The sequence below is a fragment of the Bos grunniens genome, chromosome 5, assembly GCF_055505025.1.
Source record: "Bos grunniens cultivar Pamir isolate PY7600 chromosome 5, Bosgru_T2T1.0, whole genome shotgun sequence".
In the NCBI taxonomy this organism is placed as follows: domain Eukaryota; kingdom Metazoa; phylum Chordata; class Mammalia; order Artiodactyla; family Bovidae; genus Bos; species Bos grunniens.
In genome coordinates this window covers 83,539,620-83,556,481 of record NC_141169.1, presented here as the reverse complement: position 1 = coordinate 83,556,481, position 16,862 = coordinate 83,539,620, and the positions used below count along the sequence as shown (strand labels likewise).

The 16,862-nt window shown below is 39.0% G+C and overlaps 1 protein-coding gene across 2 annotated transcripts in view; it reads left to right on the top strand.

Annotated features, from left to right (window-relative positions):
- The window catches only part of BMAL2 (basic helix-loop-helix ARNT like 2), a 97,733-nt gene that overhangs the window by 25,796 nt on the left and 55,075 nt on the right, over positions 1-16,862 (top strand). Inside the window, exons 2-3 of one of the 2 annotated variants that reach the window (XM_086401631.1) lie at positions 6,752-6,902; positions 11,621-11,722. In XM_086401631.1, coding sequence (XP_086257757.1) covers positions 6,752-6,902; positions 11,621-11,722 — 253 coding nt within the window. The remainder of the gene's footprint in view (positions 1-6,751; positions 6,903-11,620; positions 11,723-16,862) is intronic. The other variant, XM_086401632.1, reaches the window with a different exon arrangement.

Genomic DNA, 16,862 nt, shown 5'->3' with positions numbered 1-16,862 from the left:
TCAAGTGTTGTGAGGACTCGTGGATAAATGTCTTGATAGGCTTGCGTGAAATATCAATGAATCTAAACCTCATCCCTTCTGTGAATTTTCTAGGGAATCTGCATTTCTGAATGGGCCATGATGATTAGGTATCTGGTTTCTGGTCTGGTAGGTGTTCTGTCAATTTAGTGCACATTTTGTTTGATGTACAAGAAGGTAAAATTTGTTCTGGAAAAGTCCAGTCTTACTGATCAGACTCATATCAGCAGATGCATTTTCTAATACTTGACTTTGGTATATTCTCTGGATACATTACCTAAATATCATTTTTAATGATAGTGTTGTTGTTGTTTAGTTGCTAAGTCATATCTGACTCTTTCGTGACCCCATGAACTGTAGCCCACCAGGCTCCTCTGTCCATGGGATTTCCCAGGCAAGAGTACTGGAGTGGGTTGCCATTTCCTACTCCAGGGGATCTTCCTAACCCAGGGGTCAAACACACATCTCCTGCATTGGCAGGCGGATTCTTTACCACTGGGCCACCAGGGAAGCCCAATGGTAGTGTAGAATTATACTAAATATATTTGTTTCACTTCCTGTTAACGGTGTTCTCTTAGCCTAAAATACCCATCCAAAAAATGTTTTCAAATGTTACTCCCATCCTAAAACAGACTTAAGTGCCGTTCCCTCTGTGTTCTGGCAGGATGAACTCATAAACTTGCACCTCTGTACAGGTCTAATTGCATTCTTTATTTGGTTTCTATGTCTGTGCACCTGCATATGCACAAACGTATACAGAATTATAAACTTCTTGATGAAAGTGAAAGAGGAGAGTGAAAAATTTGGCTTAAAACTCAACATTCAGAAAACTAAGATCATGGCATCTGGTCCCATCACTTCGTGGCAAATAGATGGGGAAACAATGGGAACAGAGAGAGACTTTATTTTTTGGACTCCAAAATCACTGCTGATGGTGACTGCAGGCAGGAAATTAAAAGATGCTTGCTCCTTGGAAGAAAATCTATGACCAACCTAGACAGTATATTAAAAAGCAGACATTACTTTGCCAACAAAGGTCCGTCTAGTCAAAGCTATGGTTTTTCCAGTAGTCATATATGGATGTGAGAGTTGGACTATAAAGAAAGCTGAGCACCAAAGAATTGATGCTTTTGAACTGTGGTGTTGGAGAAGACTCTTGAGAGTCCCTTGGACTGCAAGGAGATCCAACCAGTCCATCCTAAAGGAAATCAGTCCTGAATATTCATTGGAAGGACTGATGTTGAAGCTTAAACTCCAATACTCAGGCCATCTGATGCAAAGAACTGACTCTTCGGAAAAGACCCTGATGCTGGGAAAGATTGAAGGCAGGAGGAGAAGGGGACAACAGAGGGTGAGATGGTTGGATGGCACAGCGACTCAATGGACATGAGTTTGAGTAAGCTCTGGGAGTTGGTGATGGACAGGAAAGCCTGGCATGCTGCAGTCCATGGGGTCACAAAGAGTTGGACATGACTGAGTGACTGGACTGAACTGAACTGAGCTCAGGTACTAAATCTTAACCCTTTTAGACATATTGTCTACCTGGGCTGACTCTTAATAAATATTGTGAAATAATACAGTGTTTTACTCTGCCTAGTAAAAGCTTTTTCACAATTTGTATATTTATAGCAAGTTGGTATTTTTCCTGTAGTGCCAATTAGTCTTTCATTTTTATTGTGTGTCTCAGCATCTTCCAGTAACTTGTCAGTGGTAAGAAGCAGAATTTGGTTTCCATTGTAACAAATTAGCACAAACCTGTGAAACAGCTGCTGCTTATTATTTCAGAAAGCTACTTCCAATTGACAAATCTCATGCCACATAGTGTCTTTTCTTTCAGAAGATAATCAGGTGCATTTTTTTTCCTTTTGTGGAAGAAAAATGATAAAAATGAAGTAATGGTAGGGAGTAGGCCTCCTTGTTTGTGAGGTAGGTACCAAGGGAAATTGCATATTCTTTACTGTGGGAATTTCATCATTCCCAGCAGCCCAAATATGTGAATCTGGAAATCCCAACTTTCCACTCCTTTCAGTTTCTCTTTTGAATGTCTGTGGGTAATGAAATGAAAGGTGATTCATTCTTTCAACAAACCCTAAAAACTGTATGTCTGGCCCTGTGCTAAGACTTGGAGCTAAAACGATGACGTGGTCCTGAAAACTAAAAGCTTCCAGTGTTGGAGCTTACAAGCAGGTAGAGGGTCTCGTAAATCTCCCCCTGCCTCTTTTTTTGTTGATTCCATGGGCTGAACACCATTTGACATCCTAAAGAGCAGGATCCTAATGAAGCAACCAACAACACCAGAAGCAATTAAACTTAAAGTGAAAGCACTTAGTACTGAGAAGGACATAGCATCAATTTTCTGGTGTTCTTGAAAAAAGTGCATAACCTGAATCTAGTCATCAGGGAATAACAGAAAAAGCTAAACTGAGAGACAATCTATACAATACTTGCTAACTACCCTTCAAAAATATCAATAAAGATGAAAGAAAACAAGATGTTTTTTTTTAAAAAAAACTGAGGACAATTAATAGGCACTTTTTTTAACCTAGCATTATTGAGATTCATTCATGCTAAATATATCAGTACTACATTCATTTTTACTACTCTTAGTATTCTATCCAGTGAATAAACAATTTATCCATTTGTTGAAGGAAATTAAAGAGTTTCTAGTTTTCTCATTAATTTTTGTTGTTTAGTTGCAAGCCATGCTGTGAAGGTATTTCTTGTACATGTCTCCTAAGATAGAGGTCCCCCACCTTGGGCTGCACAGCAGGAGGTGGGTGGCAGGTGAATGAGCGAAGTTTCATCTGTATTTACAGCTGCTCCCCATCCCTCGCATTACCACCTGAGCTCTGCCCCCTGTCAGGTCAGGGGCAGCATTAGGTTCTCACAGGGGCGTGAACCTTAACCCTAAAGTCAAGGCAGAATATCCTGAGATTGCTACAAAATAGAAATAAAGAGCACCAGAAATGTAATGTGCTTAAATCATACTGAAATCATCCCCCACCCCTGGTCCATGGAAAACCTGTCTTCCATGAAAACAGTGTCTGGTGTGGAAATAGTTACAGACTGCTGTCATAAGATATATAAGAGTTTCTCCATATACTTAGGAATGAAACACTAAACCGTGTTATTTACATATGTTTCACTTTATTAGTGAAAATAAGATGAATGCAAAAATAGTTTCCAAAGTACTTGTAGCAATTTATTTTCCCACCAACAGAGCTTTCCATTTCTGTTTCCATTGCTCTACATTCTCACTTACACTTGGTATCATTAAACTTTTCATTTGTAGCCATTAGATGGGTATGTAGTATGTCACTGGAGTTTACTTTGGATTTTCCTGATTACTAATGAAATTGAGTATCTTTCCATTTTTGTATTGATAATTGGAATTTCTTTTATGAAGTGCCCATTAAAGTCTTTCCAGTTTTCTGCTGGGTTGTTGTATTGGTCTTTTTCCTATTGATAAAATGGCATTCTTTATACAGTCCACATAGTAACCCTTTATTGTTTATATGTGTAGCAAATATCTTCTGCCATTTTGTGACTTTTAGTTTCCTTCTCTTTATAGTGCCTTTGGATAAATATTAACTTAATTTTAATTCGATTTTTGTCAGTCTTTTCCTTTATTGTTTTTACATTTTACGTTTGGGAAATTCTTTCTACACCAATAGCTTATTCTGTCTCTTTCAGAGTATTCTCTGTTAATTTTGGCCTTTTACATTTAGGTCTTTAATCTAGTTGAATTGAATTTTTATATTTGGTTTGGTTTTTATATTTGGCATAAGGTAAGGGATCTGACTTTATTCTTTTTCATAGAGAAAATAAGTTGGCACAGGGTTATTTATTAAAAAGCTGGACTCATGCTGATTTGAAATTCCGCCTCTGACGTTTAGCAGATGTCCATATTTATGTGTCTGGGCTCTCCATGGTTTTCTTTTGGTCTGTCTATATCTCCACACCAATACCACCCTGTTTTAATAAAAAACGTTTTATAATGCTTGATATATGAGAGGCCCAGTCCTCCCACATTTCCCTTGGCTGTTCATAAGTCATTGCACTACCATATATATTTTATATTCAGCTTTTGAAGTTCCACCAAAAAAGACAATATTTTAAGAGGAATTATACATCCCTTTTAGGAGAATTGAAATATTTATGATATTGAGGCCTCCCATCCATAAACATGGTGTATTCTTCCGTTTATTTGAATCTTTTTCAATGTTTTAAATAAATTTTTATAATTTTCTCCAGAAGGACCTTATACATTTTTATTAGCTTATACATTTATTCTTGTACATTTGTTCTTTAGGTACTCTATATTTTTTGAAGTTATTGTAAATTATATTTTTTAAGTATCATTTTCTGGTGAATAGAAAGACTGATTTTGTGTACTGACTTTACATACATACAGGCAACCTTGATCCACTCCCTAATTTTAATAATTTATATTATTTTGGGTTTTCTATATTCTCAATCATAGCATTTCCCAATAAGGATATTATTTTTTCTTCCTTTCCAATTCTTATACTTCAAGTATAGTTTCTTGCCTTATTCCACTGATAGGTCTTCTATTAATAATACAGTGTGGAAAGATGTTCTTTTGTTGTTGTTTTGTTTAATGTTTTTGTTTCTGATTGTAAAAAGATTTTTTCAATGTTTCTTCATTAGTATTTCTGAAGCTTTTAAAATAATCATATTTTTTCAATGAGCTCTTATTGTGGTAAATTATATTCATAAATTTACTAATATTAAACCAGTATTACATTCCTGGGATACAACTATCTTGGTCATGATGGGTTATTCTTTTTATACATTTCTGAGTTTTTGTTAAGATTTTGTTAAGATTTTTATATATTTGTTCATAGATGAGATTAGGCCTATACTTATCCTATCTTGTACTGCCATTGTCAAATTTTAATATCAAATTTATGTAAACCTTATAAAAAGAGTTGAGGGACAAAGAATTCCTTCTTCTTCTATGAAAATGGAAGTGTTTGTCACTCAGTCATGCCTGATTCTCTGCAACTCCATGGACTGCAACCTTCAGGCTCCTCTGTCCAGGAGATTTCACAGGCAAGAATACTGAAGTGGGTTGCCATTCCACTGAATTGAACTGAACTGAAGAAAAGTCTTGCCATAGGGTTATTAGAGTTTCCAATCTGGAAGAACCTATGTTTAGCTTTTTTGATCTGTACTAATTTGTATTCTAATTCAGTATTTCTAGTGTTATTTTAACAATTTCCTTTCACCTAATTCTTTAGATTTATTTTAGGAATCTTTTCCTGATTTCTTAAAATAAATGATTAGCTCATTAAATTTCAATCTTTTTTTTTTTAAACACTAAGGGTTAAAATTTCCCTCTAAGTCAGTTCAGGTTTAATTGAATTTTAGTCAATTCAGGACTAAAAATGTTCATGTCCTGTGACCTTGTTAACCTATTTCTGGGATACTATCCACAAGAAATAAGTAGATGAAAAAAATTAGCCAGTAGATTAAAAGTTTTATACACATAGATAAAAGCACACTGCATATTTATGATGGTGAAAAAAATAAAAACAAACGTGGATTCCAACAATAGAAGAGTGGTTAAGTAGCTATGACACAGCTGCATGATAGCATATTATGCAGTCATTAGAATCATCTATAAAGAATTTGTGATAACACTGTAAGGTTATTATCATCAGATCAGATCAGATCAGTCATTCAGTCATGTCCAGCTGTTTGCGACCCCATGAATCGCAGCACGCCAGGCCTCCCTGTCCATCACCAGTTCCCGGAGGTTACCCAAACTCATGTCCATCAAGTCGGTGTTGCCATCCAGCCATCTCATCCTCTGTCGTCCCCTTCTCCTCTTGCCCCCAATCCCTCCCAGCATCAGAGTCTTTTCCAATGAGTCAACTCTTTGCATGAGGTGGCCAAAGTACTGGAGTCTCAGCTTTAGCATCATTCCTTCCAAAGAAATACCAGGGCTGATCTCCTTCAGAATGGACTGGTTGGATCTCCTTGCAGTCCAAGGGACTCTCAAGAGTCTTCTCCAACACCACAGTTCAAATGCATCAATTCTTCAGTGCTCAGCCTTCACTATGATTTCAATTACTATAAAAACAACTATAGAAAAAATTCTAAAAGGAAGTCACTCTAAATAGTAACATTAGTTGGTGAAATTTGGATTTCCCCCTTCAATTCCAATTTTTTGTGTTTTCCATATTTCCTGCAATATCCATATATATATTTTTATAATTAGACAGGGAAAATAAAGCTACAGACTAACAATAGATTGTTACCTAGTATTTGGTTGTGTATAATTAGTCTTTCACTCCATATCATTTAATTTTCGGCCGCACTGGGTCTGCATTGCTACCTGTAGGTTTCTCTAGTTGAGGTGAGCAGGAGCTCCTGTCCACTTGCGTGCTGGCTCCTCACTGTGGTGGCTTCTGTTGCAGAGTGCAGGCTCTAGGGCACACGGCATCAGTATTTGTGGCAAGTGGGCTCTGGAGGAGAGGCCCAGCTGTTGTGGCACATGAGCTTAGTTGGGCCACTAAGTTGTGTACACTGTGGCATGTGGCAGGGGATTGCCAACCACTGGACCATCAGAGAAGTCCCCCATTTTATTGTTTACTTGACATTTTAAAACATCCAAGTATAAAGCCATTTAAAATATGTGATATAAATCTCTAAAGTGAAAATTAATGTTTCAAATAGATGCATTATTGCAGTTTATGTCTCACAGGTAAAGTACTGATGGAAGGGAACCAGTGCATTGCTTCCGTGGTTTCCAGTCATCTAAGCCCCTGGACTAAACCAATAGACACTGGATCTTTCAGCCCACGTGTGACAGAGTTGCCAAGGAAACGAAGACGGAGTGATTCAGACCCATCGCAGTAAGTGAATTTGTTCCTGTAACCCCAGGAAATCTTCAACCCTAGGGAAAAAAGAAAAATATTACATTTTAAACAAATTAACACCTTTAGTTTCTTTTTATTTTTTTTAATTGAAGTGTAGTTGATTTATAATTTTGTGTTGGTGTCTGGTGTATAGCTAAGTGATTCAGTTATACATATACATATATATTCTTTTCTATTATGGTTTAATATATGGATGTTAAATACTTGTGCTGACCTGTACAATACGACCTTGTTGTTTATCCATTCTTGGTTGTCTATAATAGTTTGCATCTGCTAGTCCCAAATTCTCAATTCTCGATTGGCAACTGCAAGTCTGTTCTCTATGGCTGTGAGTCTGTTTCTGTTTTGTAGATACGTTCACTTGTGTCATATTTACATTCCACATATAAGTGATATCATGTGGTATTTGTCTTTTTCTTTATGACTTACTTTGCTAGTATGATCATCACTAGGTCCATCCGTGTATCATATCAGCAGGATGCATTATTTCATTCTTTTTTATCCCTGAGTAATATTCTATTGTGTGTATGTATATATATATATATATATATATATATGTATATGTATATATATCTTCTTTAGAAAAAGATTACTTTAAAATTATTGTTTTAAATTACATGGTAATTAAAAATTTGGACAGGGTAGATTACTTAACCACCCGGCTGCTACCTCTGTCATTGACTGATCCAACTCTTACGGTTATTAGCTATCCAAGGAGGTCAACTGGGATCCGAAAGACATAGGAACTTGAGGTTAATTTGCTTAACAGTTAAGATATTTGCCTTTCTAATTGAAATACTTAACCTTGAGGAAAACATCTTGCATGTTTGGCTGAAAATAATCACAACTTGCTTCTTGATTTACTCATGTTACATTTACTCATGTAACAACCAACCCTTGGTTATCTGTGGCAACTTTAATCAATTAAAACTCTTGTTTTCCATGTTTATTAAGCTAAGTAGATAATAAAATCAATGTTGAGAATACTTTCTATCTCCTTGTTCATTTTGTTGCCTAATGCAGCTTGCAGTCTCAAATAGTCTTTAATGATCTCCCCAAACATAGGGTTTTTATAGTGAAAATAATAGGGCAAGATAAATATAACAATCTAGAGCAATTCATTTTAAGCTGGTACTTTCTTTACATGAACGTGAAAGTTAATGACCATTCTCCATCATGAATGACTGGAAAAGTCCTGAGTAGGGGACAAGATGAGGATGTAATGAAATATCCAACTCTTTTTAACTCAGTTCTTCCTAGTACACTTTATAATTTAGCTTTAGTTTCCAAAATGGCAGAATCAGTGTTATTCAAATGTAAGGACCAACACACTTCCCAAGCCACATATAAAATGTATATGAAGATTGTATACATAAAAGTATATAAAGCTTATATACTGTTTTTGATTGTCTGTATTCTCTTAGTCTCTTCCAATAAAGTGGATGATTATAAATAACTACAGTTGACCTTCCTCAACTGTAGTTATAGAAAAGCCTTCCTCAGCGATCAATGCAAAGAAATAGAGGTAAACAATAGAATGGGAAAGACTAGAGATCTCAAGAAAATTAGAGATACCAAGGGAACATTTCATGCAAAGATGGGCTCGATAAAGGACAGAAATGGTATGGACCTAACAGAAGCAGAAGATATTAAGAAGAGGTGGCAAGAATACACAGAAGAACTGTATAAAAAAGATCTTCACAACCAAGATAATCACGATGGTGTGATCACTCACCTAGAGCCAGACATCCTGGAATGTGAAGTCAAGGGGGCCTTAGAAAGCATCATTACGAACAAAGCTAGTGGAGGTGATGGAATTCCAGTTGAGCTATTTCAAATCCTGAAAGATGATGCTGTGAAAGTGCTGCACTCAATATGCCAGCAAATTTGGAAAACTCAGCAGTGGCCACAGGACTAGAAAAGGTCAGTTTTCATTCCAGTCCCAAAGAAAGGCAATGCCAAAGAATGCTCAAACTGCTGCACAATTGCACTCATCTCACACTCTAGTAAAGTAATGCTCAAAATTCTCTGAGCCAGGCTTCAGCAATACGTGAACCATGAACTTCCAGATGTTCAAGCTGGTTTTAGAAAAGGCAGAGGAACCAGAGATCAAATTGCCAACATCTGCTGGATCATAGAAAAAGCAAGAGAGTTCCAGAAAAACATCTATTTCTACTTTATTGACTATGCCAAAGCCTTTGACTGTGTAGATCACAATAAACTGTGGAAAATTCTGAAAGAGATGGGAATACCAGACCACCTGACCTGCCTCTTGAGAAATTTGAATGCAGGTCAGGAAGCAACAGTTAGAACTGGACAGGGAACAACAGACTGGTTCCAAATAGGAAAAGGAGTACATCAAGGCTGTATATTGTCACCCTGTTTATTTAACTTATATGCAGAGTACATCATGAGAAACGCTGGACTGGAAGAAACACAAGCTGGAATCAAGATTGCTGGGAGAAATATCAATAACCTCAGACATGCAGATCACACCACCCTTATGGGAGAAAGTGAAGAGGAACTAAAAAGCCTCTTGATGAAAGTGAAAGTAGAGAGTGAAAAAGTTGGCTTAAAGCTCAACTTTCAGAAAACAAAAATCATGGCATCCGGTCCCATCACTTCATGGGAAATAGATGGGGAAACAGTGTCAGACTTTATTATTTTGGGCTCCAAAATCACTGCAGATGGTGATTGCAGCCATGAAATTAAAAGACGCTTACTCCTTGGAAGGAAAGTTATGACCACTCTAGATAGCATATTCAAAAGCAGAGACATTACTTTGCCAGCAAAGATCCATCTAGTCAAGGCTATGGTTTTTCCAGTGGTCATGTACGGATGTGAGAGTTGGACTGTGAAGAAAGCTGAGTGCCAAAGAATTGATGCTTTTGAACTGTGGTGTTGGAGAAGACTCTTGAGAGTCCCTTGGACTGCAAGGAGATCCAACCAGTCCATTCTGAAGGAGATCAGCCCTGGGATTTCTTTGGAAGGAATGATGTTAAAGCTGAAACTCCAGTACTTTGGCCATCTCATGCGAAGAGTTGACTCATTGGAATAGACTCTGATGCTGGGAGGGATTGGGGGCAGGAGGAGAAGGGGATGACAGAGGATGAGATGGCTGCATGGCATCACTGACTCGATGGACATGAGTCTGGGTGAACTCTGGGAGTTGGTGATGGACAGGGAGGCTTGGTGTGCTGCGATTCATGGGGTCGCAAAGAGTCGGACACGACTGAGCGACTAAACTGAACTGAACAGTTGATCAAGTAACAGTCTACGTAGAACTGTTTGCTGTTCTACATCCTTAATTATCAGGTGGTAGTCCCATTCCCAGGTGGCTCTGGGCTTCCCAGGTGGTCCTAGTGGTAAAAGAACCTGCCTGCCAGTGCAGGAGATGTAAGAGATGCAGGTTCGATCCCTGGGTCAGGAAGATCCCCTGGAGAAGGAAATGGCAACCCACTCCAGTATTCTTGGAGCCTGGAGAATCCCATGGACAGAGGGACCGGTGGGCTATGGTCCATAGCATCGCAGAGTCAGATATGACTAGAGAGACTTAGCATGCATACAGTCCTCATTCACTTTGAGCTAGAAATGACTGTTAGTCCTTTTTATTTTCTTCTTTTTTCCTTAGACTCATAAGTACCATTGTTCTTTCTTAATATTTAAATAAGAATATGACTTTCAAGTGGGAACTAGAGTCACACAATAGAACTTGTGTCACGCATGTCCCAAGGGGACATGGTGAGACCTTACAGTGGTTTTGAGAGTGAATGGAAAAATGAGGGCAGTGACAAGGGAAATACTAGAAATATCAGTTCAATATCAGTTCAATTCAGTCACTCAGTTGTGTTTGACTCTTTGCAACTCCATGGACTGCAGCATGCCAGGATTCCCTGTCCATCAGCAATACCGGGAGCTTGCTCAAACTCATGTCCATTGAGTTGGTGATGACATCCAGCCGACTTATCCTCTGTCGTCCCCTTCTCCTCCTACCTTCAATCATTACCAGCATCAAGGTCTTTTCTAATGAGTCAGTTCTTCATATCAAGTGGCCAAAGTATTGGAGTTTCAGCTTCAGCATCAATCCTTCCAATGAATATTCAGGGTGGATTTCCTTTAGGATTGACTGGTTGCATCTCCTGTCCAAGGGACTCTCAAGAGTCTTCTCCAACACCACAGTTCAAAAGCATCAATTCTTTGGTGCTCACCTTTCTTTTGTGGTCCAACTCTCACATCCATGCATGACTACTGGAACAAACCATAGCTTTGACTATATGAACCTTTGTCGGCAAAGTCTCTGCTTTTTAATATAGTCTAAATTTGTCATGGCTTTTCTTCCAAGGAGCAAGCATCTTTTAATTTTATGGCTGCAGTCACCATCTGCATTGATTTTGAAGCCCTAGAAAACATAGTGACAATATACTGACAGATAATGGCTTTCTGGCAGAAGGCAACCCTAAAGATTATTTATTACACACATTTTAGAAAATGAAGCAGCTACAACTCAGAAACATCAAGTATCTCGCCCAACATTATCCAGCTAGTTGAAATGCCTAATTGTCAGTGTAGTGGTTTCCCATTTACACCCTACTTCCTGTGGACAGGGGAGGGTGTTTCTAGCACATGAAGACAGCCATGCTGTCCAATTTTCCAGCATATCTGGTAGGGATGACCCAAGGCCTCTTCCCTTCCAGGTCAGGAATCATGAAAGAAAAAGTGATGGAAAAACTTTCTCAGAATCCCTTTACCTGTCTCCTTTCAACAAGGGTAGAAATGTCAGCATTCAGTTGCAGCAGGTAAGTACTGGACTCTCACATGACATAATTTCTACTTGAAGAGCACATAGAGTGGCAGCAGAAAGTGAGTGTACACCCCCTGATTTGCTCATTATCTATCCCAGAACTTCTCCACTCTGCCCCAATCCTTCTTTCATCTCACCATTTTCCATTCTAATGAAATAAGGGATGTCAAAATGCTTCATGAATTTTACAAAGTACTGATGTGCAGCATCCTTGCCAGAGACTCAGCATGAGGTTGATTTCATTGGTGCAGCCTCCAAACACTGGATATTCTTGAACAGAAGAGAATGTGCGAGAAGTTTCACCCTTTCTGCAGCACCGTTGGATTTGAATGGAGTGCTGCTTCTTTAAAAGGGTCATTGATGAAGATTCCTTGGAATGCAATCATTAAACATTTATTGAGTATCTACAATGTGATGTCTACATTAAACATTTATTGAGTATCTACAACATATCTACTGTGTGCTGCAGTCCATGGGGTCGCAAAGGGTCAGACATGACTGAGCGACTGAATTGAATTGAAGAACGTGATATCCAGTAGACGAGGAGGAAGACATATATAAGGCACAATAAATTTGTACAAATGGGAAAGATACAAAGAATTATTACATATCATGATGATTTCCATAAGAGGGACCCTAGGTATTATGGCAGCAAGGCAAATTGGGTGTTTAGATAATAATGAGATCAGAAGAACAGCTTCCTGGAAATGTTGACAGCAGCTAAGTTTTGAATGAAAAATGGGTATGAGCCATTCAGAGCAGAAGTAGAGAAGGTATTTCAGGCAGTAGGAACCACTCTGCAGAAGCATAGAGTATGAAGCAGCGCACTGCTGATCAGGAAACAAGTAATTGTCACAGTAGACCAGAGGACACACCAGGAGGTGGGTAAGCTGTGAGGCTTGAGGGATAAATTTGGACTAGGTTATGAATGTCTGCTAAAGAAACTAAAAAGTAAAATGAAAGTGTTAGTCGCTAAGTCGTGTCCGACTCTTTGCAACCCCATGGCCTGTAGCCACCAGGCTCCTCTGTCCTTGGCATTCTCCAGGCAAGAATACTGGAGTGGGTTGCCATTCCCTTCTCCAGAGGATCTTCCCGACTGAGGGATTGAAGCGGGGTCTCCTGCATTGCAGGCAGATTCTTTACTGTCTGAGCCATCAGGAAAGCCTGGAAAGTGTCTTAAATGCAATAAGGAAAATGGAGGCATTTTGAGAACTTGATCAGATTACATTTTTAAAACTTTTGTTTACCTTTGTGCTTTTAAAGTGCAAAGGAGAAGAAGGCAATGGCATCCCACTCCAGTACCCTTGCCTGGAAAATCCCATGGATGGAGGAGCCTGGTAGGCTTCAGTCCATGGGGTCGCGAAGAGTCAGACACGACTGAGCGACTTCACTTTTACTTTTCACTTTCATGCATTGAAGAAGGAAATGGCAACCCACTCCAGTGTTCTTGCCTGGAGAATCCCAGGGACGGGGGAGCCTGGTGGGCTACCGTCTATGGGGTTGCACAGAGTCAGACACGACTGAAGTGACTTAGCAGCACTTTTGAAAAAGCTTTTTTATTGTAGTAAAATATATGTAACATAAAATTTGACATTTTAACCATTTTTAAGTGTACAATTCAGTGGCATTAATTACATTCACAATGTTGTACAATCATCACCACTGTCTATTTCTAAAACTTCTCTATCACCCCAGTCGGAAACACTGTACCCATGAAACAGTGGTTCTTCCTTCCTTTCCATGGCCCCTGGTAACCTCTAGCCTACTTTCTAGCTCTGAGAATATGCCTATTCTAGATATGTCATCTAAGTGGAATCATATAGTATTTGTCCTTTTATCTCTGGCTTATTTCACTTAGTGTAGTGTTTTTAAGTTTCACCTTCATTGTAGCGATGTAGCAGAACTTCAGTATTTTTTATGTCTGAATCATATTCCATTGTATGTATATGCCACATCCTATTTATCCATTCATTTGTTGGTGGCATTTGGGTTGTTCCCACTTTTTGGCTGTTGTGAATAATACTGCTGTGAATGTTGGTGCATGAGTATCTGAGTCTCTGCTTTCAATTTGCAGTTCTTTTGATTATATACCTACAAGTCGAATTGCTGGGTCAGGTGGTAATTCTATGTTTAGTGTTTGAAGAACCACCAAACTGTTTTTTCCACAGTACCTTCACCATTTTACATTCCCACCAGAAATGTGTGAGGGATCCAATTTCTGCATATCCTTGCTGACACTTGTTATTTTCCATTAAAAAAAAAAAAGCTATCCTAGTAAGTGTGAAGTGGTACAGATTTGTATTTTTAAAGGAGCACTCAGGAAACAATATGGAGGATGGGCTGACAGAGGAAAATCCATCAGGCAGAGAAAACAGCAGAGAGACGATTGCTGGGGAATAGGTTTTCTGAGCACTGGTCCAAGACAGTAGCCTGGGCAGGAAGGGCCTGGAGAGGGAGGGACACGTTATGACACATTCAGAAGAGAGAATCTCTAAGATTCACTCTTGTTCATGAGGAAGAGTAAGAATTTAAGAAGCATCCAAATTTTCTGACTTGGACATGGATGGAGGATGGTATTTCACTCATTGATATTGAGGGGAAGATGATGAATTCAGTTTTGGCTACAAGGAGAATGTGACATTTATGGGAATCTTTAAGTAGGCCGTTGGATATAAGGGTCTGGAACTCAGAGTGGAAGCATGGCCTGGAGATGGAGATTCAGACATTGTTAATGTATAAAGGAATAAGAGCGGTTACTGGCATGGATGCAGGTATGGGTGCAGGAAAGATGGGGGAGGCTCAGGGAGGAGGGGCGCCTACCCAAAATGTGAGGAGATGGGGCTGTAAAATGAGCATGGTATTGCAGAAGGGAAAGGAAGAAAGTTTCAAAAATGAGAAAGGCATGGAAAGGAACAAATCGGAGGAGTTGTTTTGACCGTATTTGCTTCCAATTTCATTTGTTTTTGCTTGATTTATGAGGAGGGCCTACATTTCATTCAAAATGCAGAGAAAGTAGTTTTCAAGGACACCTCCACTGTGTTTTGAAGAAGTTATATTACTTAGTATAAGAAGCTACACTAAGAAAATGCATCTGAGTAATGTGAATGTTATTAATATCAGTGAGCTTATTAAAATTCATAAGTAAAAATATCTTTACTATAGACCAAATGCCAGCATGAGGAAAACATACAAAGAGCAAATTTACTAATTGTCTAGGTTCATGTTGCAAAGGAATGAACTGTTTGACTAATGAGATCATGCCTTTTTTCTGTTCTGCACAGGACCGTTAAAGTATATTTTGATTTCTTAAGTACAGTCGGTTTGGATTTCATCAAGGAGGCAAATTTAGCCAGTGAGTTAATTTGCTAAGATATGTATAATAAAAGCAAAAGCATGATTTAAAAGTTAAACTTTACCTTTTGAAATTGAAGTAATATATATCTATATATGGGGCTTTCCTGGTGGCTCAGCAGTAAAGAATCTGCCTGCAATGCAGGAGACTCGGGTTCGATCCCTGAGTCAGGAAGATCCCCTGGATGGGGCATGGAAACCCACTCTAGTATTCTTGCCTGGAGAATCCCGTGGACAGAGGAGCCTGGCGGGCTGCAGTCCACAGGGTCGCACAGAGCTGGACACGACTGAAGCAACTAAGCAGCAGCATATCTATATATGGGGATTCCCAGGTGGCTTCGTGGTGAAGAATCCATTTGCCAATGCAGGAGACATGGGTTCAATCCATGGATCTGAAAAATCCCCTGGAGAAGAAAATGGCAAGCTACTCCAGTATTCTTGCCTGGGAAATCCCATGGACAGAGAAGTCTGGTGGGCAACAGTCCATGGGGTCGCAAAAAGTAGGACATAACTGAGCAACTGAGCACATATGCATATGTGTATATAATTCCAGGTCATTAGGAAGAAAATCATTCATCCTATATCATTATTCTCTACTTTAATCCTTAGATGTGAAGTCAGGCAGAAAAGAGAGGGAAAAAAAAAGCTGACTTAATCTAACACTCTCTATTGCTTCAAAAAGGCTGTTTAATTTTATACCACAGAGCAGGCTGATAATGAGAGAGGCATAGAGAAAGGCACATGAGCCTACATAGAATAAGCTTCACTGGCCTCCTGTTAGGTCTATGACCTTGAGCAGTAACCTTATTGGGCCTCAATTCCTTCATCTGTAAAATGGGGAGAGTAATAACTACATGGAAGTCAGTCCTGAGTATTCATTGGAAGGACTGATGCTGAAGCTGAAAGTCCAATACTTCAGCCACCTGATGTGAAGAACTCACTCATTGGAAAAGACCCTGATGCTGGGAATGATTGAAGGTGGGAGGAGAAGGGGATGACAAAGGATGGCATCACCGACTGAATGGACATGAGATTGAGTAAACTCCAGGAGTGGGTGATGGACAGGGAGGCCTGGTGTGCTGCAGTCCATGGGGTCGCAAAGAGTCGGACATGACTGAGTGACTGAACGGAACTGAACTGAATAACTACATGATTCTTAAATGCTGTCAGAATCAAATAACACATGTGAAAGTACTTTTGATAAAGTGTCATCAAAGCTATTTGTTTAGACAGTGCTAAGGAAAAACATCCTTTGATTAAGCTTTCATCTTAGTGGTCCTTTTTAATTTGGAACATTTATATGCGTCTCTTCATAAATTTTATTAAGTCTTCTATACAGCATGTATTATCTTTTTTAAGCTGGAAAATATTATTAAAACCTCAAATAAAATACATCATATGAATAAAATAGTTCACAGGTAGATCAAACTCTTTTCAAAGTCTAGAAAATGATCATTGTTGAGTCTTCTAAAAGAGGGAAACTTGGCAATGTGAGTCAGAAGCCTTAAAGTAGTTATCCATACCTTGTACATCTGAAGGTTTATCCTGGACTTCCCTGGGGGCTCAGACAGTAAAGAATCTGCCTGCAATGTGGGAGAACCAAGATCCATCCCTGGATTGGGAAGATACCTCAGAGAAGGGAGTGGTTACAAACTCCAGTATTCTTTCCTAGAGAATGCCATGGACAGAGGATCCTGGCAGGCTACAATGCATGGGGTCACCAAGAGTCGGATAAGACTGAGTGACTACCAAAGTTTTATCCTAGGAGGATAATCGAAGATGCA